At 38.3% G+C, this 27,906-nt stretch overlaps 1 protein-coding gene across 2 annotated transcripts in view; it reads right to left on the bottom strand.

The window, feature by feature from the left end:
- GRM5 (glutamate metabotropic receptor 5) overlaps positions 1-27,906 on the bottom strand; it is a gene marked incomplete at both ends in the record, with an annotated part of 442,123 nt that overhangs the window by 83,495 nt on the left and 330,722 nt on the right. For both annotated transcript variants that reach the window (XM_081282195.1, XM_081282194.1), the window contains 2 exons: positions 5,282-5,450; positions 11,841-12,087. In XM_081282195.1, coding sequence (XP_081138321.1) covers positions 5,282-5,450; positions 11,841-12,087 — 416 coding nt within the window. The remainder of the gene's footprint in view (positions 1-5,281; positions 5,451-11,840; positions 12,088-27,906) is intronic.

Genomic DNA, 27,906 nt, shown 5'->3' with positions numbered 1-27,906 from the left:
AATGGAATGAAAATGAGATATGACTAGAAAGTCAGAGAAAAAATTATCTTCTAAAACTTTATTAGATGATAATCAGCATTAAAAATATGATAATAGGGAATCAAATTCTTCCAATGTGTAAAGTTCTTTATGGTTTTCTCTTTTGCAGTGCTAGGGATTGAACCTAGGACCTCGCACATACTAAGTAAGTGATTACTACTAAGCTACCTTTCAGTTCCCACTGTATAGATTATTACCAGTACAATAGGGTAGAATAAATATGTGAAGAAGTCTCTCAACAAAGACATTCAGCATTTTGAAGTTACAGGCTCAAAATGTATTGCTGCAAAGAGTCAAAAAATCAACATTCTCTATGGTTATTTACAATGTATAAGTGTTTTTCAGGAAGTAGTGGAGAGCATGAATAATTGATATCTTGGTTGGATCTATACTGGATTTCACATGAAGAGCTTAGTTGTAAGATGGGCCAAAGTTCAGAACTCTTTTATCACTGTATATAAACATTTAGTAAATGTTTTTTGAAAAGGATCAAAAGGAAGAAAGGGGCGGCGGTCTATAGGGAAAAATGGTGGAAGGAAAGAAGGAACACAGGAAGATAGCTTGGCTGTAGTTTTATAAAAGTTTATATTCAAAGGCAGGTAGCAGATCAGATTTAGCCTCTAGGCTTTGGTTCACAATTCTTCCTATGTAACATTGTTGAGAGCCACAGCCAAAGGGGCCCCAGCAAACTTCCAGCTGCCAGCAACCAGCTGCCAGCTGATGATTGGCTCACAGCGGCCCCAGCAACATCTAGCTGATTGGCTCCTCTGCGGTGATGTTCATTGGGCTGTTTCCCTGCCCTTCAGACTGCCAGCTGATGATTGGCTCACAGCAGCCCCAGCAACATCTAGCTGATTGGCTCCTCCACGGAGCTGCTCATTGGAGGACTTCTTTGGCTCCGCCCACGCAACCCAGCCAATCGGCCTCAAGAACAGGAGGATTGTGGGAGGTGGTGAGGTTGGTGTGGGGGTGAGAGGCTTGTGGAAAGCCGGTGGTGGCAGTTGGGCTCTGAGGGGTTTTCCCTGAGGAGCTGTTTTGTTTGGCGTTTGTAGTTCTAAAAATAAAGTTAGTTTCTTTTGACAAGTGGCTCCTGAATTGTGCCCAGCCAGACTGCGGCATTTGGTGGCTCGCACGGGGAGCGACTGAGGGTAAGTAAACTGCTCGCCCCTGAGGGCAGGGCGAGAGGATGGGTAGCCATTCTAAGATTCCTCTTTTGTTTTGCTTCATTTTTGTTTTAACTTGCCTGTCCCTGGAGAAACCGCTCACATCTGAGGAAAAACTATTTGCATCTGAGGAAAAACTATTTGCGTCTGAGGAACAGATAGGGAGAAAGGACGGATGCACATGTCAGGAGGATAGAAAGGCTATAATGAATTTTTATTGTTCCCTTTTTATTTCATTCTGTCTCGGTTTTGTTTGGTGTTATCTTGTTGGGTTGTATTATAGTAGAAATACGGGATCAGCAATTAGTAAAAAACAAACCGAAAGACTGTTAAGTAAATTGTTAGAGGAAGGAGGCATCGCAGTAAAATCAAGAACAATCAGGGCATACGTTGATACAATACAACAATGTAGCCCATGGCTTTTTAAGGAGGAGTTGTTAGATATATCACAATGGAACCATCATGGTGAAGATTTAAAAAGAATAGAAAAGAACAACCCAGGGACTCTGCCAGTTGGCACATTGACATTGTGGGCGTTGGTATCTGGTTTGCTTAGTCCAAAGCCTTCAATTCAGACAAAGGTAGAGGAAGGAGAAGACATAAAGATTCAAGTAAAAGAGAAGGTCTTTCGAGCTAGTGAGACAGAGGAAGGAAGTTTAGAGCAGAAAAAGCCATCAGGGGAAAAGTTACAACAGGAGACTGCTAATAACACCTTTCTATCAGAGAGTGTAAGTGTCCAACCATCAGCACCACCTCTACAGGAGACTGCTACTAACAGCATTCTATCACCAGAGGACATAAGTGTCCAATCAACAGCACCACCTCCATATGCTAGGAGACTCCCAACCCCCGCAGTTGATAGTTGGGATCCTGAGACAGGATCTCAAGTATGCCCTGTATTTGAGGTAGGAGGGCAGCGAATTTACCAGGGTTTAAATTTCAAAACAGTGAAGGAGCTAAAAGAGGCTGTAACAACCTATGGTCCTCAAGCACCCTTCACTGTAAGCTTGGTCGAATCCATTAACAACTTGAACATGACGCCAGCAGATTGGGCTAATATGTGTAAAGCTGTGCTAAATGGAGGACAATACCTGTTATGGAAGGTTGCCAATGAGGAATTTTGCAAGGAGACGGCTAGGCGAAATGCAGCAGCTGGTTATTCTCAGAGAAATCTAGATATGTTGTTAGGAAAGGGACCTTATGAGGATCCGCAGCAACAAATTGCATATGATCCTGGCGTATACTCACAAATTGCTGTAGATGCAGTTAAGGCATGGAAGACTTTACAAGGACATGGAGGTTTACAAGGTCAATTATCTAAGATAATACAAGGAGCTAATGAACCTTACGCTGAATTTGTAGATAGGCTTATTCAAACAGCTACCAGAATTTTTGGGAATACAGAACAAGCAATGCCATTAATAAAACAACTGGCTTATGACCAAGCGAATCGTAAAGGCCTTACTAAGATATCCAGAAATTTTTATATGTTTTGTAAGCCAGTGAGTCATTTAGCCACTATTAAGAAATTTGTTTTCTATTTTCTTTGACTTTGGCTTTCTTCTTTCAAGTCTTATGCTTTTCAAATCTTCAGAACTACCTATTGAGAAACTTTTAATTATAAATCCAATAGTAAAACATTTCATTTTTTAAAAAAAATTGCTACTAAGGATGAACCAAGAGGTTCTTTACCACTGAGCCACTTTCCCTGTACTTTCTAAGTTTTATCTTATATTTTTAATTTTTTATTTGTTATTATTAGTTATATATGAGACTAGAATGCATTTTGACATATTATACTTATATGGTAGGTAACATCTCATTCTTGTGGTTGAGTATGAAGTAGAATTACACTGGTCGAGTAATCATATATACACATAGGAAAGGAATGTCTAATTCATTCTACTATCTTTCCTCTTCCCATTTTCCCTCCCTTTCCTTCATTCTCCTTTTCTAATCCAAAGTACAAATGTTCTTCCCAACCTCCCAACTCCCTGCCCCCATAGTGAGTTAGCATCTGCATATCAAAGAGAATAGGCCTTTGGTTTTTTAGGAATGGCTTATTTCACTTGGCTTGATAGTCTCCAGCTCTGAACATGACAATCAGGAAACAGAGAGAGAAAGAGGGAGTACCACTCACCAGAGTCAAAATATAAATCCCAAAGGTAGGTTTCCGGTGATCTACTTCTTCCAGCTACACCCTACCTGTCTATAGTTACCATATCAGTAGATTAATCCACCTATTAAGTTTCAGCTCTCATAATGTAACCATTTCACCTTGGAACATTCTTGCATTGTCTTACACATGAGCGTTTGGGGGAACAACTCATATTTATCCAAAACACAACAATAACTAACTTATTTCTGCTTTTTGATTATATTTCCATATTCTTCTTCATTGGCTTTTTATTTCCTATCAGCTAGGACACACCAGTGTAAAAGCACCTTTCCTATACCCTGAAATTACCAAACTGCTACCTATTTTTCACCATATACTTTTGGATGCTCAGTTACCATTATATGTTGCTCCATCTGGAAGACTTCTGTCTCCAGAGGAACCAGATGAAAGGCTGATCTCCAATTCTCAGGTCTTGACCTCGCTCTCTTCTTCCTTGGTTCATCTTCCACTGAAAACTGTCTTATCTAACAGCAAATTCTGATGGAGCTCTCTGAATCTGAACTTACTCAGCCTCTATTTCTTCTTCTTCCTTTAAACTTCAAAAGAAGACATTCTTCAAGACTCTTCTAGATCTGTATTATTTTTTATAGAAACTTCTAGGTTGAGCAATTTTATCTACTTAACAACTTCAACTTGAACTCCATTTAATAAATGTCTAAATCTAAATCATTAGTCTTATTTCTCACTGTTCTGGACCAATCATCACAGGGTGGCTATCTCTAAACCAACAAACTACCCCCAAACTCACCACTTTTTCTCTAAAAGCATTCTCATTTGTTATTCCTGACAATGGCACTTTTTAGTTACTAAGACTTGTAATTACAGTTGATTGTCTTGTACTCCTTTTTCTTCTCCAACCTTGTATCTAATCAGTAATCAGGATTGATTGAGTCTCTTTGTAAGGTTTCTCCCAATGTACACCCTGTCCACTTTTTCATTCTCACTGTTTCTTCCCCAATTCAAACCTTCGTCACCATGATCACAGTGTCCATTTACTTATTTCTTTCATCTTTTTTCATGATTCATAAGTCTGCTCATCAATCTTCACCTATGATAGCTCAATTTATGCCAACACCTCAAAGTTTTTCTTTGACTCCTGTTTAATAAGAAGTAGCTTCAATTTATTTAGTATAACATTGAAAGCGTTCCACAAATCTGGACACAACCTATCATAACTTTTTCTTTTATAATAACCATTTAGAGCAACCATTTACATAATCTAGATTATTCACTGCTATTGAGAAACTATATATCCCCTTGATCACTTCTGCATCTTTCCAATGACTGTTCCCTCTACACTAATGATCTCTCCCTTGAGTCACACTCATTTTTATGGTCCACTGTTTTAAATTTTATTCATAAAAAAGTTCTCTTTCACCCTCCCCATCAAGAACTTACGTAGTTTATTTTTTCTTTCTTGAGGAAGTCATCACATTTTCATGATACTGCTATCTCATGATCTATATAGTTTTCTCATCTATATGAAATCCAACAATAAAGGGTGTCTCACTCATTTTCCCCCACGGATATTAACTACTACTATTACATTAAGAGGCATTTGATAAATACTTGTTACATTAATGAGAATTAGCATGTTTTCCAATTCTAAGTCATTCACTTACCGGAATCAGTCTTTAAAGTCTTGGATAAGCAGAAAGTGTGGGGTAGAACATAATGCCTCAATTAGTTTTATCCTCTCAGACCAACTACTAAGACTATTGTTGGTTGCATTAGACATAAGGAATTAACAAGAGTAAAGAAGAAAAATAACCTTCAGTTTCTAACGCTAAAAGCTTACAGTGTAAAAATGAAAGAAAATCTCAATTTAGAAAAATAGCCAATGGTAGCCAACATTGTTGAATTTACAACAAAAATGAATGAAGTGTGTCCTCCACTTTACCTTTATCTGGCCTTTCTCACATGGCTCACTGCACACAGATCTGATGATGTTATTTTTCTTGGTCCATACTTCATCATCATCCATTTTTAGTTCTCCATTGTCCCAACTTCCAACATTGATATAATCAAAGTAATCTTTTCCCATTTCCTTGAAATTCATTATTTCATACCTGAGAAATAAGAAAATAATTATTCAGCTACAAATATAAATAATCCTCTATAAAAAGGAAAATGACATCATTCCCTTAAATATAACTCCTGCCAGGTATGTAAGTGCTGGAATTTCACAAGACAGAATCCTTAGATAACCAAAACCCATCTGCCATTTCATTTTCTCTTCAGAGATCATTGTTCTGTTTTAATTATTCATGTATTTATTTATTTACATTTAAATCTATACCTGAAATAGAAAATAATCCCATGTGAGAAACTGACTTAACCTCAAAAGGATGGAACAGTTTTTAAATAACTTCAAGAAATTTAAGCAAGAACTACTTTTGGGCTTGTGAAAAAAAAAAAAAGAGTTTTGTCTCCATTCATGTATGATCAAATTTTCCTTTACTAGCCCCATGAGAATTTGGTAAATCTTTGATCTTGTTTTCAGTGTTAGGGTGTGTGGGAGTAACTTGGATAAGGCCTGATTTTGCCTTTATTATTTTACCCTTTGTCAACTGTTAAGTTCACTGTATTAAGACAATTTCCAGAATGTTTTTTTTAAAAGCCTGAACATAGTTACTAAAGAATCTTATGCAAAGTAAAAATACTGGAAGAGAGGAGTACTTGGTGAGTTCTCAGGCTTTATTTGCTGTTACTCTAATTTTGAGTAAGGGATAAACATGTAAATAGGGAAAACCAACATGCTTATTTCAAAGCCTTTTCTTATATGTGAGAACATTTCCAGAGAAACACTTTTGAAATAATTTTCTCATCTGAGGACATCAGATTAGCAACAACACCACTGCATTGGTTCCTACAGAAATGTAGAACCTACAGGTTCACAATGTCTTCACATGCGTTTTTTGTTGTTGTTTTTAAGATTTTTTTTTTAGTTGTAGATGGGCATGATATCAGTATTTTATTTATTTATTTTTATGTGGTGCTGAGGATTGAACCCAGTGCCAGGTAACCCCTCTACCACCAAGCTACAACCCCAGGGCCCTTCATATGTTTTTTAACACTACACACACTGTACAGGCAGGAGGACTCCTAACTCATAAAAAGCTTCTTCAGTATGTTCAGCAATCTGGAAATGGATATGGATAAACACATTTTTAGCTTTTGGGTTCCAGTAACCATATACCATAGTCACACCAATATTCTGCACAGAAATAAAAAGAACAAAACTAACCTCAGTCCTTGAATCTCCTTTGTAAGATGATGCCATGCTGTTTTTATTGCCAATCACAATTTTTTACTGTAGTAGGTTTTTTTTTCAGAATAACAATCCATTCTTATATTTTGTTGGTTGTTAAGTAGCTTCAGGATTATCCTGTAGTGTTTTATTTGAAGTAGGTAACAAGTTGGGATAACTACCTAAATTCCATTTCTAAATAAAAATTCATAGCTCACTTTCCTTTCCACACTGTCACAGTTATCCTATGGCCACAGAGCATTCCATAAATCAAGATTTTAGAACACAAAGCACTAAAGTAAAAAGACCTCATGTGTTATGTCATGGGCTCCTTCAAATACACACGCTGCTAAGTCTTAAAAGGTGAATTTCTGTGAGCAAATAACCTTTGAACATTGTAGTCTTGGAGAAAGAAATAAATGTCAATGTCAGGAGGCAAGCTGCTGATTTGAGAAGATATGAGGGTATCTTTGCTAACTCAAAAACAAGACGTGAACCCCATTTCTACTGATTCTTAAGTCTGACAAAGTCTGACCAAGATGTTTATTTCACAGCTAATAGAACTGGAGCCACCTGAGGTCAATCTGTATGACCAACTTGCAGAGAAAGTGTCAGAGCCAGGACCTAAACTAAACCTTAATACTTTAAGTCAGCTCTTCATTTTTTCTCCATTAGATTACTCCCAATCTATTGCTATAGCTAAGAGATCAATTTTCTGTTGTTTAAATAATGTAAAAATGTAACCACTTTACATTATAAGGTTTTAACTTTACACCCATGGCTCCTACTTGTATGTATGAGAATTTTTAAAAAGTAAATGGATTCAGTTTTTGAAAAATAATTAGGAAACCCTATAGAATAAAAAATGTCATATTTGATAGGAAAATTATTTAAAGAAAAGTTAAATCATTATTTTAGCTTAGCCTATCATATTTGTATAACTATACTGGAGACAATAAATCTTCCTTTCAGAATTAATCTTCTTTTTTTAACTGGTAATTGTTTCTTACCTACCAGACACAGAGAAAGATATTATCAATAATAACTAAAGCTGTGAATATATCCCATTCCTTTAAAAACCTTCAGTAGCAGTATACTGAAAAAGAACTTCATAAGGATACTTCTCCATAACAAAGATTCTCTCCTTTTTTTCAGTTGATATGAGATATTTTTATTTTTTTAATTTTCAGAGAAAGGATACAGAATTTATTATCCATCAAAAATGAAAAGAATGAATGATTCAAAAAAGAACAAATAAAAAATGCTCAAAAAGACTAAGGTAAATTCTCATTTGATAATTGTAACGGAGAGCTGCATATTATCCTTCCACTGTTACTAGTTAGTTGGCTGTGCAAACTTGGATGTGTCTCTTTCTTTCTCTGAGACTCAGATTTCTCTCCAGGAAAAGTAGGACATTGACACAGATCATCTGTTTCTCTATGGTCCTTTTAGGAGCACAGCCGTGTATTCAGAATCTATGTGTGGGCTGGGGTCGTGGCTCAGTGGTAGAACACTCATCTGACATATATAAGACACTGGGTTCAATCCTCAGCACCCCATTAAAAATAAATAAAATAAAGGTATTGTATCCATCTAGAACTAAAAAAATAAAATAAAATAAAAAAAAATCTAAAGAAAAAAAAAGAATCCATGTGCATTCAAGGCCAGGATCTGAAATTTCTACTATTCAGGCTTCATATTTTCTATGTGCCCCATTGGTTTTTGCCCTTCCATTCCTCTTTTTCTGCATATTTTCAAGTTAATCTTTTTTCCTTAATCCCTTTACTGGTCTTCCTTTCTTCTGGTATGAAAATTTTAGAGGTTGCTTAAGGGATTACAAATATGAATTCTTACTCTACTTAATGTCAAGTTACCTAATGTAAAATGTAAGAATCTTTCCTTGTATAATTTCATTTCCCTTTCCCTTATACCATTCTTTTCAAATATTTTACATCTATACACTTATCCACTCTAGAATACAGTATCTTAATTTTTGCTTTAAATGGGCAGTTGTATAGAGTTTGACATTTTCTCTTCATGTTCCTTCTGCCTAATTAAGGTCAGTCCTGGGCAGCAGTTAGACCACTTAAAACTTAGGTCCTGAAGGAGTCTCTAAACTAGGGCTTAGCAAACTTTCACTGTTAAAGCACAGATAATAAGTATTTTTGACTTGTAGATGGTCTCTAACTACTCAGCTCTGCTATTATAGTGCAAAAGCAGCCACAGTGCCTAACTAAATGACTGTCACTGTGCTCTAAAAATCCTTCTTTACAGCAAACTCAATTTGGCTTGCAGACCCTAGTTTGCTGACATATGATCTACATCACTGGTGGTAAATACCATAGGTCCATATTTCACATCTGTAATTATGAAACACTTAGAGCTCTGAAAACTGTATGTTTTTCCACAACTCCACTGGCAGCAAAACATGAATCTATCTGCAGTTACCAGTGAAAAAACCTGACCTGAACCTGAGGCTATTTATAGTCTCTATATAACACCTAGTATGAATATTCATGTTTTATGTCAGAAATATCCATTTATTGATTAAGGAGTGCTGTTCCACAGCATGTTGGGGCATTATATTACTGTGTAAACATTTTTAAATTCAAAAGTTCTGGATTCTGTAACACACATGGCACCATGGTTTTAATTACAAAATTATGGGGTAATAGTACCCTACTCAGAGGTGAGGTTTAAAAACAATGATCCAAATATGCTTGAGAACAATCTGTAAATGCATGTAAAAGAACCGGTTTCTATCTCTCCTGGCTCCCTTTCTTCAGGATCTTCCTCTTATACATCTGGCAATTTAGGAGAATCCCTCATCACGCCTTGCTCCTCTAGTTCCTTGTCCAGTTGAAAATCTCTTTGATCCAACCCAACAGTTACTTTTACTACACAAAAATAACAATGCATTTTCTGCAAATAAGTTTCTAAAAATGTTTTTATAATTTGATTGTGTTTGATTATAAGACAAGCAGCTAAAGTCTAAAAGACAGAGTTACAATCAACTCTTATCACTTAAGAGACTGTCTTTGGATGAGTACTTTAACCTTTGTAGGCCTCAGTTTCTTCAGCTGAAAAAAAAAAGAATAATAATATTACTTACCTCATATGATTAAAAAGTAGAGCACTCAGCTTGGTGTTTGGATAATAGCATACAATAAATATTAGCTATAATTTTCTTTTGAAACAGATTCTCACTGTTGTGAAGGCTGGTTGTGAACAGTTGTAATTTTCTTTAAAAATATAAGTAAATTAGTTGGAAAAACAAACGGTTGCAAACAAACCTTTCTTTGATCTGGTCCATGCCCTCAGAGGCCAACTCTGATAATTTATTAATGCATTAATGTAATATTAAAATTTTTTTTTGGGGGGGCACCAGGGATTGAACTCAGGGGCACTTGACCACTGAGCCACATCCCCAGCCTCTTTTTATTTAGACATAGGGTCTCACTGAATTGCTTAGGCTGGCTTTGAACTCAGGATCCTCCTGCCTTAGCCTCCAGAGCCACTGGGATAACATGTGTGCAGCACCATGCTCAGCTTGTAATATTCAAACTTAGTAGTGCATGGATAGACTCAAACCAGCATGCACACCCAGATATTGTTTGCAAAATGTTATGTACATTGTTCCTGAAAGAACATCTAGAATTTTACCAGAGTCCTGAAGGGATTAATATTCCAAAAAAGGTTAAGAACCAGTGTCCTAAAAGTACCCTATTATAGTGTATGTGGAGTATGAGTGAGAAAGTAATGTTCTGCCTAATCTATTAAAGTTTCCCACTGGAACAGAGCCGAACCATCTGAAACATTTCCTCAATGTCTCATTTGTGAAACTGTTTTGGGGACATGATGTCAAAACTCTTGAACTGAGATAGCTATATTCATTAGTCTGTTAGCAGGTCCCAAGCTAATGTCACTGCTCCAGAGATGCACAAAGAAACAATAAATCCATGCATAGATATCAGAGAACCTAAAGACTGAGCTAATGGGTCAACCTGTCCTAAAAGGAATTATAACACATGTGAAGTAACTTTTGGCCCAGTGGATATAGCAAACAGAGAAAAAAAGTAGAAAACAGTATTGTGTAAAGTCAGTTTATCTTGGCAGTCTTGGAGCAATAATCTTCAAAATTCTGGAACAGAGAAACTATGTTTTTTAGTCTGGCTATATGACCTGGCACTGTCACTTAACAGTTCAGCATGTGAGATGGCAACAGCTACATCCAGGACAATCTCCAGCTTACCTTACAATATGGAAATGTGCTAAACCAAGATTGTTGGCAGAAAGTATGGGCACATGGGGTGTGAGCTGTGAAGGATCTCATGAGATCTTCTCTTGGCAGGGTCAATTGCAAATAGAGTGCACTGACACTTCTTCAGGAACAGCTGCTAAGCACAAGGTGCTATTGGAAGAGCATTTGGAATTTTGCAATAGGAGACCAAAGGGTCCTGATTGTTCTGATGCAAAGCATAGGCTATTACAACTCAGAATATAATTTCAATGACACCATCCCTCATGGATTAAATCCCTCATGGATTAAAAACATACTGTGTAGAGTTAAGAATTGGGGTGTAAAATACATGTGAATTCTGGTAAATTTTGGATATCTAGTGATTGTTGACCTATAATTATAAGTAAGTTTTATATTTCTCAGGCACTTCCCTAAAAATAATAAAGGTGAAATATCAGAGGAAAGGGCAATTCAATCCTCAAAAAGGGAGAAAGTGCTCCAACTGGAGAATAACAAAGTAAAATATGATTTATAAATCACTGTAGATACAGAAAATGACATAAAGTACCTCAACCCTATTTCTGGATTGCCAGAAATTGAATCATTCCTATTTCAGAATAGTTCTATGACCCAAGAGGATAACAGAGTATAGGGAATAACATGACATAACATGCACTGAGAAACCATTGAGATGGCTTTGGTTACCTATGATAAAGTGAGGCTCCTGCTCTAACTTTAGATCTCTGAAATGTGATGATTTCAAAAGCACATTGTGGACATCGGCATCAATTTTTTTCTTTGGCCACAGGGTATAAAGTTTTGTTTCTGTTTTGCTCACTTTGGGATATTGGGGCTTGACAAACATGGCCAGGCAGCCTAAATAGCCACAAAGGAGGGAGACAAGCATCTCAGCATCTACAATTGGCTCTTGTTTAGGCTCTGTTGTTTAGAGGAGAAATCTAACAATACCTTCCTGGAGAGTCTCCATTTTCATCAAATAGGATCATATCTCCAGAAACCCCAGTAAAATTGGTTTTCATCAGGGAGTCCAAAAGTTTTCGCCCGTCAATTGGCTTCATTGCATCACAGAGTCCTGCGTAGCCTGGGCAGAGGGACATCTGCATGTTGTGTAGTCCATAGGCCATGGAATAGATGGCATTGATCACAAATCCCATTTTGGAATCTTGAACATGATGTGTTCTCAGGGTCAGAGAACCTGTTGAGAAACAAATCAAGAGTTAATTTTGGAATTTAATTCTATCATACGTGAATGTACGGATCCCAAATAATTGGAATGCCCTGGAGCAACTTGTCAGAATTTGAACTGGAGGCAATGCTAGAAACAGAGCAACATACTGTCCCAAACTTTGTCTTCTCTATTTGGGCTTTTGTTCCAGAACCTTGAAGACAGATCTCAGCTCCCAACAACAGAAAGATTCACTTCCTCCAGTAACTGAATTCTGAGGATAGGGGAAGGATAGCAATGCATTGCTGTATACAAAATTTATCTTAAGGACAGATTAATTTCCCTTGTGTCAGCTGTGATAATGTACCTCTTAGTTTAGAAATCCACAACAAATCTCCAGCCTCCAAATTATTTAATCTTCTTAACTGAGAAAATAAGATCCTCTACCATCTGGCCTCAACTTACCTAGTTGATGATTTATCATCTACCACCTCCAGTCTCAAAGCATATTCTCTCATAAATGAGCCTATTTTAAAATTATAAAACATAGCAATTAAATGCCATTAAGTCACTAATCAATTCAATATGTGTAAAATCAGAGTATATATAAATCATGTGATTGGTGATCTAGGGGAAAAATAAAAATAATGAACTAGACATGGATTCTACACTAAAGAAATCTGTCCAATAACAGTCCTTTCTGATGATTTGTTTTATTTCTTTACTTGAAAGACTAATACATGGTGAATAAGGAGAAGAAAACTAAAATGAGAGGTAAGAGAGAGAAACAGGACTAGTGGAATGTAGATCTTTGGAATGTTTTACAAGTTTCATTAAAAATTATTTTGCTGTATGGAAAATGGAAAGAAATTGGTAAAAGAGGAGGGGAAAACATTTGGGATACTGTGGTAGAATGCTGAGAGATGATGGTGGTTTAGTCCAGGGTAGGATTCTGAGTCTATTTTGAAAAAGGAAACAACAGGATGTGCTAATGGATTGGATATGGTCTATTAGGGAAACAGAAGAATCAAAGGATGAATCCAGGTTTTTAGTTTGAGCAATGATGGATTAAAGTGCCATTAACTGAGAAGTGAGAGACAGGTTGGTGGGGATGGGGAATCGGGGTGCTGTTTAGATTGTAAAGAAGGGAGATAAGTTGTTTGGCCAGTGTTATAGACCCAGGCAACAGATATTGGTGGGTTTTTGTTTTGTTTTACATGGTGACAGCACTAGAGAAGTTGGGGGGGGGTGTTCACATTTAAGAAACATTGGAAAATAGAACAAACATGATTGATTGATTGGATCTATCTCAGATATCAGACTCCTGTTGAATTCTTTATCATGTCTTTTTTTTGTTTTGTTTTGTTTTTTTTGTTTTTTTTAAAAATTATTTTATTGTTGGTTGTTCAAAACATTACATAGTTCTTAATATACCATATTTCACAGATTGATTCAAGTGGGTTATGAACTCCCATTTTTACCCCGTATACAGATTGCTGTGTCACATCAGTTACATTTCCATTGATTTACAAATTGCCTTTCTAGTGACTGATGTATTCTGCTGTCTATCCCATTCTCCACTGTCCCCCCTCCCCTCCCCTCCCCTCCCCTCCCCTCCCCTTCTCTCTCTCCATCCCCTCTACTATAAATCGTTTCTTCCACTTATATAATTTTTCTCCTACTCCTCCTTTCCTCTTATATGTAATTGTGTATAACCCTGAGGCTCACCTTCCAATTCCATGCAATTTCCCTTAACTCTCCCTTTCCCTCCCGCCTATCATCCCTGTTTAATGTTAATCTTCTTCTCCAGCTCTTCGTCTCTACCCTGTCCTTGGTTACTCCCCTTATATCAAAGAAGACATTTGACATTTGTTTTTTAAGGATTGGCTAGCTTCACTTAGCATAATCTGCTCTAATGCCATCCATTTCCCTCCAAATTCTATGATTTTGTCATTTCTTAATGCAGAGTAATACTCCATTGTGTATAAATGCCACATTTTTTAATCCATTCATCTATTGAAGGGCTTCTAGGTTGGTTCCACAATCTTGCTATCGTGAATAGTGCTGCTATGAACATCGATATAGCAGTGTCTCTGTAGCATGCTCTTGTTAGGTCTTTAGGGAATAGACCGAGAAGGGGAATAGCTGGGTCAAATGGTGGTTCCATTCCCACCTTTCCAAGAAATCTCCATACTGCTTTCCAAATTGGATGCACCATTTTGCAGTCCCACCAACAATGAACAAGTGTACCCATTTACCCGCATCCTCGCCAGCACTTGTTGTTGTTGGACTTCTTAATGGCTGCCAATCTTACTGGAGTGAGATGGTATCTTAGGGTAGTTTTGATTTGCATTTCTCTGACTGCTAGCGATGTTGAGCATTTTTTCATGTACTTGTTGATTGATTGTATGTCCTCCTCTGAGAAGTGTCTGTTCAGGTCCTTGGCCCATTTGTTGACTGGGTTATTTGTTATCTTATTATCTAATTTTTTGAGTTCTTTGTATACTCTGGATATTAGGGCTCTATCTGAAGTGTGTGGGGTAAAGATTTGTTCCCAGGATGTAGGCTCCCTGTTTATCTCTCTTATTGTTTCTTTTGTTGAGAGAAAACTTTTTAGTTTGAGTAAGTCCCATTTGTTGATTCTGGTTGTTAACTCTTGCGCTATGGGTGTCCTATAGAGGAATTTGGAGCCTGACCCCACAGTATGTAGATCATAGCTGACTTTTTCTTCTATCAGACTCCGTGTCTCTGATTTAATATCGAGCTCCTTGATCCATTTTGAGTTAACTTTTGTGCATGGCGAGAGAAAGGGATTCAGTTTCATTTTGATGCAAATGGATTTCCAGTTTTCCCAGCATCATTTGTTGAAGATGCTATCCTTCCTCCATTGCATGTTTTTAGCAGCTTTATCAAATATAAGATAGTTGTAGTTTTGCGGATTGGTTACTGTGTCTTCTATTCTGTACCATTGGTCCACTCGCCTGTTTTGGTACCAGTACCATGCTGTTTTTGTTACTATTGCTCTGTAGTATAGTTTGAAGTCTGGTATCGCTATACCGCCTGATTCACACTTCCTGCTTAGCATTGTTTTTGCTATTCTGGGTCTTTTATTATTCCATATGAATTTCCTGATTGTTTTATCTATTTCTACAAGAAATGCTGTTGGGATTTTGATTGGGATAGCATTGAACTTATAGAGAACTTTTGGTAATATCGCCATTTTGATGATGTTAGTTCTGCCTATCCATGATCAGGGTATATTTTTCCATCTTCTGAGGTCTTCTTCTATGTCTCTTTTTAGGGTTCTGTAGTTTTCATGGTATAGGTCTTTCACCTCTTTTGTTAGGTTGATTCCCAGGTATTTTATTTTTTGGGGGGATATTGTGAATGGAGTAGTTGTCCTCATTTCCGTTTCAGAGGATTTGTCGCTGATATACAGGAATGCATTTGATTTATGCGTGTTGATTTTATATCCCGCCACTTTGCTGAATTCATTTATTAACTCTAATAGTTTCTTTGTAGACCCTTTTGGGTCTGCTAGGTATAGAATCATATCGTCTGCAAATAGTGATAATTTAAGTTCTTCTTTTCCTATTTTTATGCCTTTAATTTCTTTCGTCTGTCTAATTGCTCTGGCCAGTGTTTCGAGGACTATGTTGAACAGAAGTGGTGAGAGAGGGCATCCCTGTCTTGTACCAGATCTTAGAGGGAATGCCTTCAATTTTTCTCCATTCAGAATGATGTTGGCCTGTGGCTTATCATAGATTGCTTTAACAATGTTGAGGTATGATCCTGTTATCCCTAATTTTTCTAGAGTTTTGAACATAAAGGGATGCTGTACTTTGTCGAATACCTTTTCTGCATCTATCGAGATGATCATATGGTTCTTATTTTTAAGTCTATTGATGTGGTGAATAACATTTATTGATTTCCGTATATTGAACCAGCCTTGCATCCCAGGGATGAATCCTACTTGATCATGGTGTATAATTTTTTTGATACGATTTTGAATCCGATTCGCCAGGATTTTATTGAGGATTTTTGCATCTAGGTTCATTAGAGATATTGGTCTGTAGTTTTCTTTCTTTGAAGTGTCTCTGTCTGGTTTAGGTATCAGGGTGATGTTGGCCTCGTAGAATGTCTTTGGAAGTTCTCCCTCTTTTTCTATTTCCTGAAATAGCTTGAAAAGTATTGGTGTTAGTTCCTCTTTAAAGGTTTTGTAAAACTCTGCTGTATACCCATCCGGTCCTGGGCTTTTCTTAGTTGGTAGTCTTTTGATGGTTTCTTCTATTTCCTCTATTGTTATTGGTCTGTTTAGGCTGTCTATATCTTCCTGACTCAATCTGGGCAGATCATATGACTTAAGAAATTTATCGATGCCTTCACTATCTTCTATTTTATTGGAGTATAAGGATTCAAAGTAATTTCTGATTATCTTCTGTATTTCTGAAGTGTCTGTTGTGATATTGCCTTTTTCATCCCGTATGCTAGTAATTTGGGTTCTCTCTCTTCTTCTCTTCGTTAGCATGGCTAAGGGTGTGTCAATTTTATTTATTTTTTCAAAGAACCAACTTTTGGTTTTGTCAATTTTTTCAATTGTTTCTTTTGTTTCGATTTCATTAATTTCAGCTCTGATTTTAATTATTTCTTGCCTTCTACTTCTTTTGCTGTTATTTTGCTCTTCTTTTTCTAGGATTTTGAGATGATATATGAGATCGTTTATTTGTTGGTTTTTTCTTTTTTTAAGGAATGCACTCCAAGCAATGAATTTTCCTCTTAAAACTGCTTTCAATGTGTCCCATAGATTCCGATATGTTGTGTCTATGATTTCATTTAACTCTAAGAAGTTTTTAATTTCCTCCTTAATGTCTTCTATGATCCATTGATCATTCAGTAACCTATTGTTCATTCTCCATGTGATGCAAGATTTTTCCTTCCTTCTTTTATCGTTGATTTTCAGTTTCATTCCATTATGGTCAGATAAGATGCATGGTATTATTTCTACTCCTTTATATTGTCTAAGAGTTGTCCTGTGACATAATATATGATCTATTTTTGTGAAGGATCCATGTGCTGCTGAGAAAAAAGTGTAACTACTTGATGTTGGGTGGTATATTCTATATATGTCAATTAAGTCTAGTTTGTTAATTGTGTTGTTGAGTTCTATAGTTTCCTTATTTAACTTTTGTTTGGAAGATCTGTCCAGTGGTGAGAGAGGTGTGTTGAAGTCTCCCATGATTATTGTATGGTGGTCTATTAGACTCTTGAACTTGAGAAGAGTTTGCTTGATGAACATAGCTGCACCATTGTTTGGGGCATATATATTTATGATTGTTATGTCTTGTTGGTGTATGGTTCCCTTGAGCAGTATGCAGTGTCCCTCTTTATCCTTTTTGATTAACTTAGGCTTGAAATCTATTTTGTTTGATATGAGTATGGACACTCCTGCTTGTTTCCGCAGTCCATATGAGTGGAATGATTTTTCCCAGCCTTTCACCTTCAGTCTATGTATATCTTTTCCTATCAAGTCCGTCTCCTGTAGGCAACATATTGTTGGATCTTGTTTTGTGATCCATTCAACTAGCCTGTGTCTCTTAATTGGTGGGTTAAGCCATTAACATTTAGGGTTATTATTGAGATTTGGTTTGTTCCTCCAGTCATATTTGTTTATTTATGTTACTAAACCTGATTATTTTTCCTCTTTGATTACTTTCCCCCCTTTACTGTCCTACCTCCCACTGATCGTTTTCAATGTTATTTTCAGTTTCCTCTTCTTGTAATGTTTTGCCAAGGATTTTTTGAAGAGATGGTTTTCTAGCTGCGAATTCTTTTAACTTTTGTTTATCGTGAAAGGTTTTAATTTCATCTTCCATCCTGAAGCTTAATTTCGCCGGATACATGATTCTTGGTTGGAGCCCATTTTCTTTCAGTGTTTGAAAAATGTTATTCCAGGATCTTCTAGCTTTCAGAGTCTGTGTTGAGAGATCAGCTGTTATCCTGATTGGTTTGCCCCTAAATGTAATCTGCTTTCTTTCTCTTGTAGCTTTTAAAATTCTCTCCTTATTCTGTATGTTGGGCATCTTCATTATAATGTGTCCAGGTGTGGATCTCTTATGATTTTGCACTTTTGGCGTCCTGTAGGCTTCTAGGATATGGGATTCTGTTTCATTCTTCAAGTCTGGGAAGTTTTCTCGTATTATTTCATTGAATAGATTGTTCATTCCTCTGGTTTGGAGCTCTGTGCCCTCCTGTATCCCAATACTCTTAAGTTTGGTCTTTTAATGTTATCCCATATTTCTTGAATGTTCTGCTCATGGTTTCTTAGCAGTCTTGCTGAGCTGTCTATGTTCTTCTCAAGTTGAAATACTTTGTCTTCATTGTCTGATGTTCTATCTTCTAAGTGATCTATTCTGCTGGTAGTATTGTCAATTGAGGTTTTAAGTTGGTTTATTGCTTCCTGCATTTCTAGGATTTCTATTTGTTTGTTTTTTATTACTTCTAACTCCCTGTGAAATTGATCTTTTACTTCCTGGATTTGTTTCTGTAGTTCCTTGTCAATGTGATCTTTCATTGTCTGATTTTGCTGTCTCATGTCTTCCTTGAGAGTCCAGATCATCTGAAGCATGTATATCCTGACCTCTTTATCTGACATTCCATCTGTTGCAGCTATTACCTCTTCTAGAGTTGAGTTGACCTGCATTGCTTGTGGTCCTTTCTTTCCTTGTCTTTTCATGTTGCTTGTGTTTCTTTCTGCTTGGTGAAACTGTTGTGTTTTTGAAATTTTTCCCCCTGTTTATTTATGTTGCTCTTGTATAGTTGGGATATCTCTCTTGTAGGGCGAGTAGTGGCTGTGATCCTCCTCTAATCAGGGTGATCTATCCACTACGCTGGTTGGTCATAGGTCTGCCCGCCCTGCGGGCACGGGTGGCTACTCTACTCTGCACCCACTCCAATTGCGGTGACGTTACTACCACGTCCTCGGATCGTTGGTCCTGATCCGGATGTGGGCGGCAGCTCTTCTCCACCCCTACTCCAATTGATGTGACGTGTCTACCACGCTGGTCGGCCTCCAAGCCTGTTCCGCTGGTGGGTCTCAGATCTGCCCACCCTGCGGGCCTGGGCGGCAGTTCTGCTCAACCCCCACTCCCAGTGGGGGTACCTAACTGCCTCTCCAACGGGTCTCTGGGCTCCTTCCAGATGCTGGCGGCGGCTCTGTTCAACCCCCACTCCAACCAGTGTGACGTGACTGCCTCGATGCTACTCGTCCACCACACTGGCAGGCTGCCGAGCCTGTCCTGCCAGTGGGACGCAGGACTGCCTACCTTGCAGGGTCAGATGGCAGCTCTTCACGGCCTCCACTCCAAGTGGGTTGACTTGGCTACCCTGCCATCGGGTCGCTGGTCCTGTTCCAGGCGTGGGCGGCTACTCTCCTCGGCCCCAGCTGCAGTTGGGGTGTTGCGATACCACACCGGCCGGACCCTTAGCCTGCTCTGGGCGCAGGAGGCAGCTCCACTCTGCCCCCCAGGCCCCCGCAGCACCCAGCAGGACCCGGACCAAGAAGCAGTCCTGTAGGATCCCCAACCCTGAGCCAGAGCCTCTTCGGGAGCCAGTAGCTGGTCTCTCCGATCCCCGCCACGTTCTGCTAGGAGCAGGCTCCTCAGGGCAACCGCCGCGGGTTCCCCAATCCCAGGCCAAAGTAGCCCCGGGAGCCCAAGCCTGGCCGCACCAGACTCTCCCTGCTCGGTGCACGCTCCGCTGGGAGCAGAGTCTAAGACGCACTTCCCGTGGGCTCCCCAGCTCCGGGCCAAAACTGTTCCAGGAGACAGAGTCCCGCTGCCCCTCGTCGCAAGTTTCACTTGTGGCTGGCCTGAGCTCGCGGTCCCCGCAGGCTCCACGGCCCTGGGCTCAAGCAGCCACGAGAGCCAGAACCCAGCCTCTCCGATCCCTGCCACACTCTGCTAGGGGCAGGCTCCACAGAGGTACCCCAGCCTCAGGCCCAAGCAGCCCCGGGAGCCCGAGCCTGGCAGCTCCAACCTCTCCCAGCTCAGTGTACGCTCAGACAGGGGCAGGGTCAAAGACGCAGTCGCCGCGGGTTCCCTAGTCCCGGGCCAAACTGTTCAGGGAGTTAGAGCCACGCCGCCCCTCAGCGCACAATCCACTTGTAACTGGCCTCCGCCCGGAGTCCCCAAAGGATCTCCCGCCCTGGGCCAAAGCAACCCAGGGAACTAGAATCTGGCCGCTCAAAGTCCAGCGCCCGCCTTGCCAGGGGTGAGGCCCGAAGAGTATTCTCCTCAGATTTTCCAGTCCCGAGCCTGAGCGATCTGTCTGCGCGAAGCAGGCAAATACCAGCCTGAAATCACCTGTTCCGTAGTTGAATGAGCTGAGATCAGTAGAAAACAGGGATGATTGCATCAGCTCTCCATGATGGCGGCTGCTGTCCTCCTCTGTGTTCCGACCGGTGTCAGGAATCGAACTGGACCGGTTCTCTCCTGTGTTTCAAAGCTGGAACTCAGCACTCAGCGCGGCCAGTGTGCCACTGGCAGGAGCCTCCAGAATCCGCTTCGCTGTAATCCCGCTCTGGTACCTCGCGGCTAATTAACTCGGGCGCGTCCCAGACTCCATCCCCGGGGCGGTCTGCCGACCAGGTACTGCTTCCCTCCGTGCGGAGAAATCGCCCGCGACCAAGCCCCTGCAGCCGAATCCCGCGCGCTGGAAATCTGTCCTCTAGATTCAGGAGCACCTCAATTTCACTGGGGATTCCCACCAAGGTAGCCTTCAGCCGTTTCACCTCGTGTTTCTCCCGCACAGTGGCGCAGAGTACTGGGGTGCTGCACTCCCTTCGCCGCCATCTTCCCTCCCATCTTTTTATCATGTCTTTAAAGTTTTATTGTTCTCTATAGTTCTACATTTTGTCATCTTCTAATTCTATACTCTTTCCATGTTTTCAATGCTAGGTAAGTGAGGATTGCCTATAGGGAATGTTTTTAGTGCTACACAAACATTCACTCAATTCTTATAACAACCCAATGGAATATGTAGTATTTTTATGAGAGAATTGGCGTAGAATGGTGAACTAACCCAATGCCACATGGTTATTCTGAGAAGAAGCAGGATTTAGAACAATACAGTTTAGCTCTAGAGTGCATGCCTCTTACTTAGATACCCAACAGCTTCTTTAAAATCTAAATCCAACTGAACTCCCAGGCAGTCCCTAAGGCACATCAAGTTTAACATTTGATTAAAAAAAAAGTTGGATTCATTCTATATCTCAACTAATTTTGCACACACTTCTATATTCCCTGTATCCATTTCTTTTCTTCCAGACCCATCCATTCCTAACACCTTTATTTGCATTTTCAGAACTTCCTAATTATATGTGTACTTGTGTATTAATATTTCTAGATTCAATATCAAGGTCAAACATGAAAATGTTATAAAATAAAAATGTTCTCTTTGTCCTGCCTTTAGCCACTCATTATTTCTCACTAAGGGTAAACATTCTTAAGAGGGATATTCAATATCCTAACTTTATTATTCCTTCAAGACATTATTCTTTTCATTGATAAATATTTACACAAGCCTGAAGATGTCATTTCATAATGGTAGTATGCACACATGCTCTTCTATATCTGGGTTTCTATGCATTACCCTCTCAATACCTAAAACACACATTCCCTCAGATTTTCTACTTAAATTTTCAATTCATGTGAGTTCACTTGCACTCAGAAATTTTTCAAAACGCTCCCCACTCCAGAATTAAGTCCCTGCTTTTTTTCTTACAGTATGAGAGCGGGTTTTCATCATGATGATGAACAACCATATTGGCACATATTCTCCCTGGTTGTCCATATTACTTCAGTACATTCATGGGAATTTCATGGGCTCTTTTGTGTTTGATATGTGGTGTCCTGTTTGCATATTATATACTTCACTATAATCCAGTTGCTGTTAAGAATGATTTACTTTAATGGGAAAAGAAAAAAACTGCACCCCAGGCCCATTCCTGAGTGTCCATACAATGAATTGCTAACCATTTTGGAAACAGCAACAAGTATGTAATGGGCATGATATGTGTGGAACTGTGGGTCTGTGATATAAATGCACATTTAATCATTGTGTGGGGTGACTCTTGATTGCTTCTAAATATGTAGCATTATGATGGATTAATTTGTGCAATTCTACTAACTTTGAGATTGTAACAGTTGTGAAGGAAATAATGGTTTTCAAATGAAGGGGCTTACAGAATGGTACAATGTTACTAATATAGTTTGGCCTTTGTTATACAAATTGTTAACACCAGCTATTAAAATATATTTTAATAGAAAAATGAAAAAAGAAATTGCCTGCATGTAGATTTGCCTTTAGCCTGGATTTAAGATTTAAGGTCCTGCTCTCTCCTCTTCATAGCTCTGGTGGTGATCTCTCACTGGCTTCCAGTACACTGTGAACTATCTGAGGTTGTCACAGATGTAGTCCTTGTACTAGCACAGCATATGACATATGACTGGCATCACTAAAATATTCTTTGTGCATGAATAAGGCCATATGGGTGAGAGACAGCCTCCAAGAGTGTCACCAAATACCAGGTATGGACCTCAGATTGTGAAATCAGTTAATCAGAGAAATTATTTCTTTGTAGAATAGTACTTGTTTAAACAAAACTAAATATCAACAGCAATTTGCAATAGGATCTGTCAGGCAGACCAGTTGATCTCTTTTAGCTATCTCATGGATTTTCACCATCTAATAAAAATACATGGAAAGAGCAATAAAAACTAATTATTTGTAAAAAAAAAACATGGTGAAAATTCTGGTCCTATCAAAATGAAGTAAGAACACTCTATTTTTTCTTACACTGAACACAACTAAACACTCTGGGCAGAATGATTAGAATTAGATGAGCTAAAAAATATATGGAAAGAAGTAGATTGACAAAACTCAAATGTCAGTGAAGTAGGCATGAATTTCTTAGTTTTTCCTCTAATATCTTTAAATGTGAAATTGAAAGCAGCTTAAGACATGGATCTTGTGCACCAGGTGCAATCAGAAAGAACTATAAGACAAGTCCTCTATTTCTAGACTAAGAAGCAGAAAGGGGATACCTATAGGTTGGAAGGAATTAAAGAATTTGTATTTCTGTGTGTTTGTTTTTTGCTATCTTACCCCCTAGGTGTTCTTGCTAAGGAGATGGTGGTAGGTAGTAATGGTGGAGCCCATAGTCCTAGGAAGGTACTTATAACCCTGAGGGTGGGACCCCTTCTTTTTTTACCAAAGGAACCATGCCCCAAGCATGTGAGGAAATCCTTTGCTACATTTCCCCTTCTTTAGCTTCGTCTTACTTGTGTCCCATGGTAATTCAGTAGCAGAAACAGAAAGAATGAGGAAGAGGTAAAAACTAAAGTCCTAGCCAAAGGATCAGGAAATGAGTCAAAGAGGCTAGAAGATGGAAAGGTCAAGAAGATAATGGACAGTGGAGAGATCCTATATCATTGAATAGACTACTGGGATACTTCTGAGCTGTACAGACATGGATTTGACCTTAGCATACCAAATTCTGAGAACTGAACTATATGACAGAATGCTGCATAGGTCCAAGACTAGCCACTTGATGAGGCATTGTGTGACAAACCCTGATAGCACTGAAAACTTTGGAAACTGAACTCAGAATGGAACAGCAGCCCAAAGAAGGCAGATACAAACTTACAGATAGAAGTTAACCAAGTTTTTTGCTTGTATTTTTCTTTTTCTTTTCAGAACTCAATATTCTCCATAAGATTGAAACAGCATGAAAAATAATATAACATTGTATTTTAAATTTCCAGAACCGAGAGATGATATTGAGAGTAAGAGAAGTGTGCACGATCAGGTGGAAATAATGTTAGATGCCAACCAACTTTTGCTGATATTCTGTTTACATTTCTAAATTCCCTGCTCTTGTTTGGCTGACACACTATTTGTTCACTGCCTAAATAAAACTCAGAGAGTAATATTCATTTCCTTTGTTCTTGTTGCTTTGGCCTCAGAGAGAAAAACTGGCTCATTGGTTAATTTATTCAGTGACTCATTCAAAGATTAAGTTATTGATTAAAAGATATTCATTGAGTCCCTACTGTATGTCAGACTCTGCTGGATGCTGGTGGTATAAACCTAAGCAAGATCGAATCTCAGTCCTCAATACAAAATCAACTCAGCATGTAAGTTTAAAGTTTAGTGATAGAAGCTCATTAGGGTCCAAGGAAATTTATCTTGTCAGGTAAATTTTAAAGGCCTGAATGTGTATCATAAGATGATTCATTTTATTTAGGCTTCTAATCTACTAAGCTATAGGAAAGATCAGATGTTAACTACTTCATGCTTCTAAGAATGAATGTTTCCTTCAGGAACATTAACTTTGCTCAAAGATGATTTTTTAAAGTCTTCCTGGACCAGACCCAACCTAACCATGACATTCTGTGCCAACCCAAATTTGCCAGCTGTTTCAGCTGTTTAAAGCAGTTTGCAGAGCAGAGAGGAAAGCAATGAAGCTGCTCTTCCTTCTTCTTTTTTTTCCTTTTGTTCGAATTGGGATACTTGATTTACAGCATTTAATATTCAGGCCTAATTTTAGTATTGTTTAATCAAATCAGAAACCTCCAAAAGGATTATCAGAAACTGAAACCCTCCAATCTGTGATTACAATTTAATTTTGTAGCCTGCGAAACATGTTCTTTGATTCATCTGGGGAACTAAAACTTTGAAGCTTAGTAGATGTTAAACAAGGGAAATAATGCTGTTAGCAAATCAGAGTCAAAGAATGTCTGTGATACTAAGGATTTTAGAAGGTATTTAGTGTAAAGGCTGAAAAAAGAAAGCCCTTAGGCTGAACTCGGTCCTTGGATATTATTATTATTATTTTTTTGCTTAAATGCTATTTTATTGAAATTTCATATAACCAGCTTTGTAGATTCTTGAAAAATCAGAAGATGTAATAACATTGGCACCACAGTCTCACATGGCAAATACTAACTTTCTTCTCTTTTATATCACCTCTCTGACCACTGTACTCATCTGAAATTGTGACCTAGTTTGGTCCAATAAAGCAATTTTACAAATGAGGAAAATAAGGCCAAGAGGGACAAAGAACTTCTCTAAAATCATACCTTTATCTAGCGGCAGCTGCCGAGACCCCTTGTCTCCTAACTCCTTATGTAGTGCTATTTTTATTATGAAAGGGAAATTAATCATGATTTAAAAATGTTTTCAGCAAATTAACTCATTATTGTGGAATGAAAGAGCAACTAAGAACAGAGAAGGGAGGAAGAGCAGGAAGAAAAGATTAACATTAAACAGAGACATGAGGTGGGAGGGAAAGGGAGAAAAAAGGGAAATTGCATGGAAATGGAGGGAGACCCTCATTGTCATACAAAATTACATATAAGAGGTTGTGAGGGGAATGGGATAATAAACCAGGAGGGAAATGAATTACAGTAGATGGGGTAGAGAGAGAAGATGGGAGGGGAGGGGAGCGGGGATAGTAGAGGATAGGAAAGGTAGCAGAATACAACAGTCACTAATATGGCAGTACGTAAAAATGTGGATGTGTAACCGATGCGATTCTGCAATCTGTATTTGGGGTAAAAATGGGAGTTCATAACCCATTTGATTCTAATGTATGAAATATGATATGTCAAGAGCTTTGTAATGTTGTGAACAACCATTAAAAAAAAAGAAAGTGATTATAAATCTGGAAGATGCTGTTCAATAATGAACTGTAATATTTCAATAAAAACTTCAGTGAAACAAATTCTCCCTACCCACATTTATTTTATGAATCTACTCATTCTTTATGCATATGGCAAATGGATTCCAGTTGCACACAGTAGATGACACAATAATTTGTTTCCTGCTGTGACAAAAGGGCAGAACATCCCCTCAAACCAGAATTAATCTTTCGCCATTATGTGCTCCACAGAAATGTGCTTATACCTCTATTACATCAAGCAATACTTTCTGCCACACACTAAAATTATCTGCATGCCTGACTGTGTACCCTACAGAGTACGAACTTCATATAGGCTAAAGCCATCCTGCTCACCTGATATCCTCCATATTTCATAATACTGTGACTCAGATTGGATAATCCATTCCTTCATTTAATATTTACTAAATACTTTTGTTTAAAAGCCTCTACATATATAATGGTGTCCAGAGATTAATTTGGAATAGACAATCAGTTTCTGTGGATAGGGTACACATTGATCTTGTTTATCATTTTGTTTCCAGCACCTAGAACAGTGCTCAACATTATCTATTGTACATCAGGGATCCTTTGGATGATGGGTGAATACATGAATGTGAAGTAGACTTGCTGTATAGAACATACCATAAAATGGGACAGACAGAGGAATGACTCTTATAAAAAAATGTAGGTAGTGCCTTAGGAGAATAGATTCAGATTAATGAAATAAAAGATTGGTTTCGTGATACAGGGCTTGGACAGAGGTTAGTGATGTAAAGAATCATCTATGAAAAGGCTGGGGTAACTGCTGACATCTCTTAGGTCTTTTGTCCCCTTGTCTAACACTGAAGTGTCAGGTGGCTTGGAAACACTGGGAATTAGAGCTGTACCCAAGTGTCTGTAGAGACACCAGTTTCTAATGTCCACAGTGTCTTTAATTTATAACTGTGCCTGAAGTGCAGGCAGTTGACCTCTAAATGCTCATACTGAAATGCAAATGAACACAGCAACTGCAGAAAGAAAAGTTTCCCTCAGGGAACTTCGAAAACTCTCCAGGGAATATTATGTTTCTATATACAGAACACCAAATTTTAAATTTAAATAGTGAGCACCAAGAAAAGGGCAGTTTTCTGGTGGATATGTTATTTCAGATAGCATATTTCTTTCATCCACATTACAGTATTTTTTTTTGGAGGGGGTACTGGGGATTAAACCCAGGAGCACTCAACTACTAAGCCACATCCTCAGCCCTTTTTATATTTTATTTAGAGACAGGGTCTTGCTAAGTTACTTAAGGCCTTGCTAAATTGCTGAGGCTGGCTTTGAACTTGTGATTCTCCTGCCACTGGGATTATAGGTGTGTACCATTGTGCCCAGTCACATTACAATATTTTGAGGAACTTCCATATGGTGTGTAAATGAAGGAAGAATTCCACAGGGATGTGAAAGCTAGTGGTATGATATTAATTGAAAGAATGTATAGAAAAATCATGGCCTTACAATGTTTTTACTTTCCCAAGACCCAACTCCTGGACCAGACCTTCCTACTTGACCTTCTCCATTCATGTTACTGCAACCATTCTTTCCCGAAAGTTTTATTTTAACTATATTTAGTGCTGTTTTCCAAATAAATAACTTTCTCATCTCTATGTGATTATCTTCTTATCATACTTTAAAATATAGTCCAATGGTCACTTTACTGTGATACTTTAACAGTTTTCCAGGTAGAATTGAATATTTTTTTCAACACTACTTCATTTTGAAAACAAGAAAAGTAATACTTTTTGTAAAGTTGTGAGAATTGGAGATAATACATACAGAAGTTATATACTTGAAATAGGTAATACATAACTGAAAGCTTGATATTGTTATTATACATTTAGCACAATTTACATGCAAGATTGCCAGATTAATCTGAGATATTCAAACTCCTTGCTTTTGAAAGTTTGAGAATTACTGTACTTGTCAATTCATGAAATATTTTGAACTTTAGATTTCTTACAATAAGGGATGAAAAATAATTATGTTCCATTAAGATTTTTACTTCTAATTAAAAATAACAAGCATGCTAAACGAGAACTCCATCTTTTACAATAAGCAGTATAATGGCAATGAGGTAGAAAATTGCAAAA

The sequence above is a fragment of the Spermophilus citellus genome (genome assembly GCF_964194105.1).
Source record: "Spermophilus citellus genome assembly, chromosome: 2".
In the NCBI taxonomy this organism is placed as follows: Eukaryota; Metazoa; Chordata; class Mammalia; order Rodentia; family Sciuridae; genus Spermophilus; species Spermophilus citellus.
This window is presented reverse-complemented; position numbering and strand designations above follow the sequence as displayed.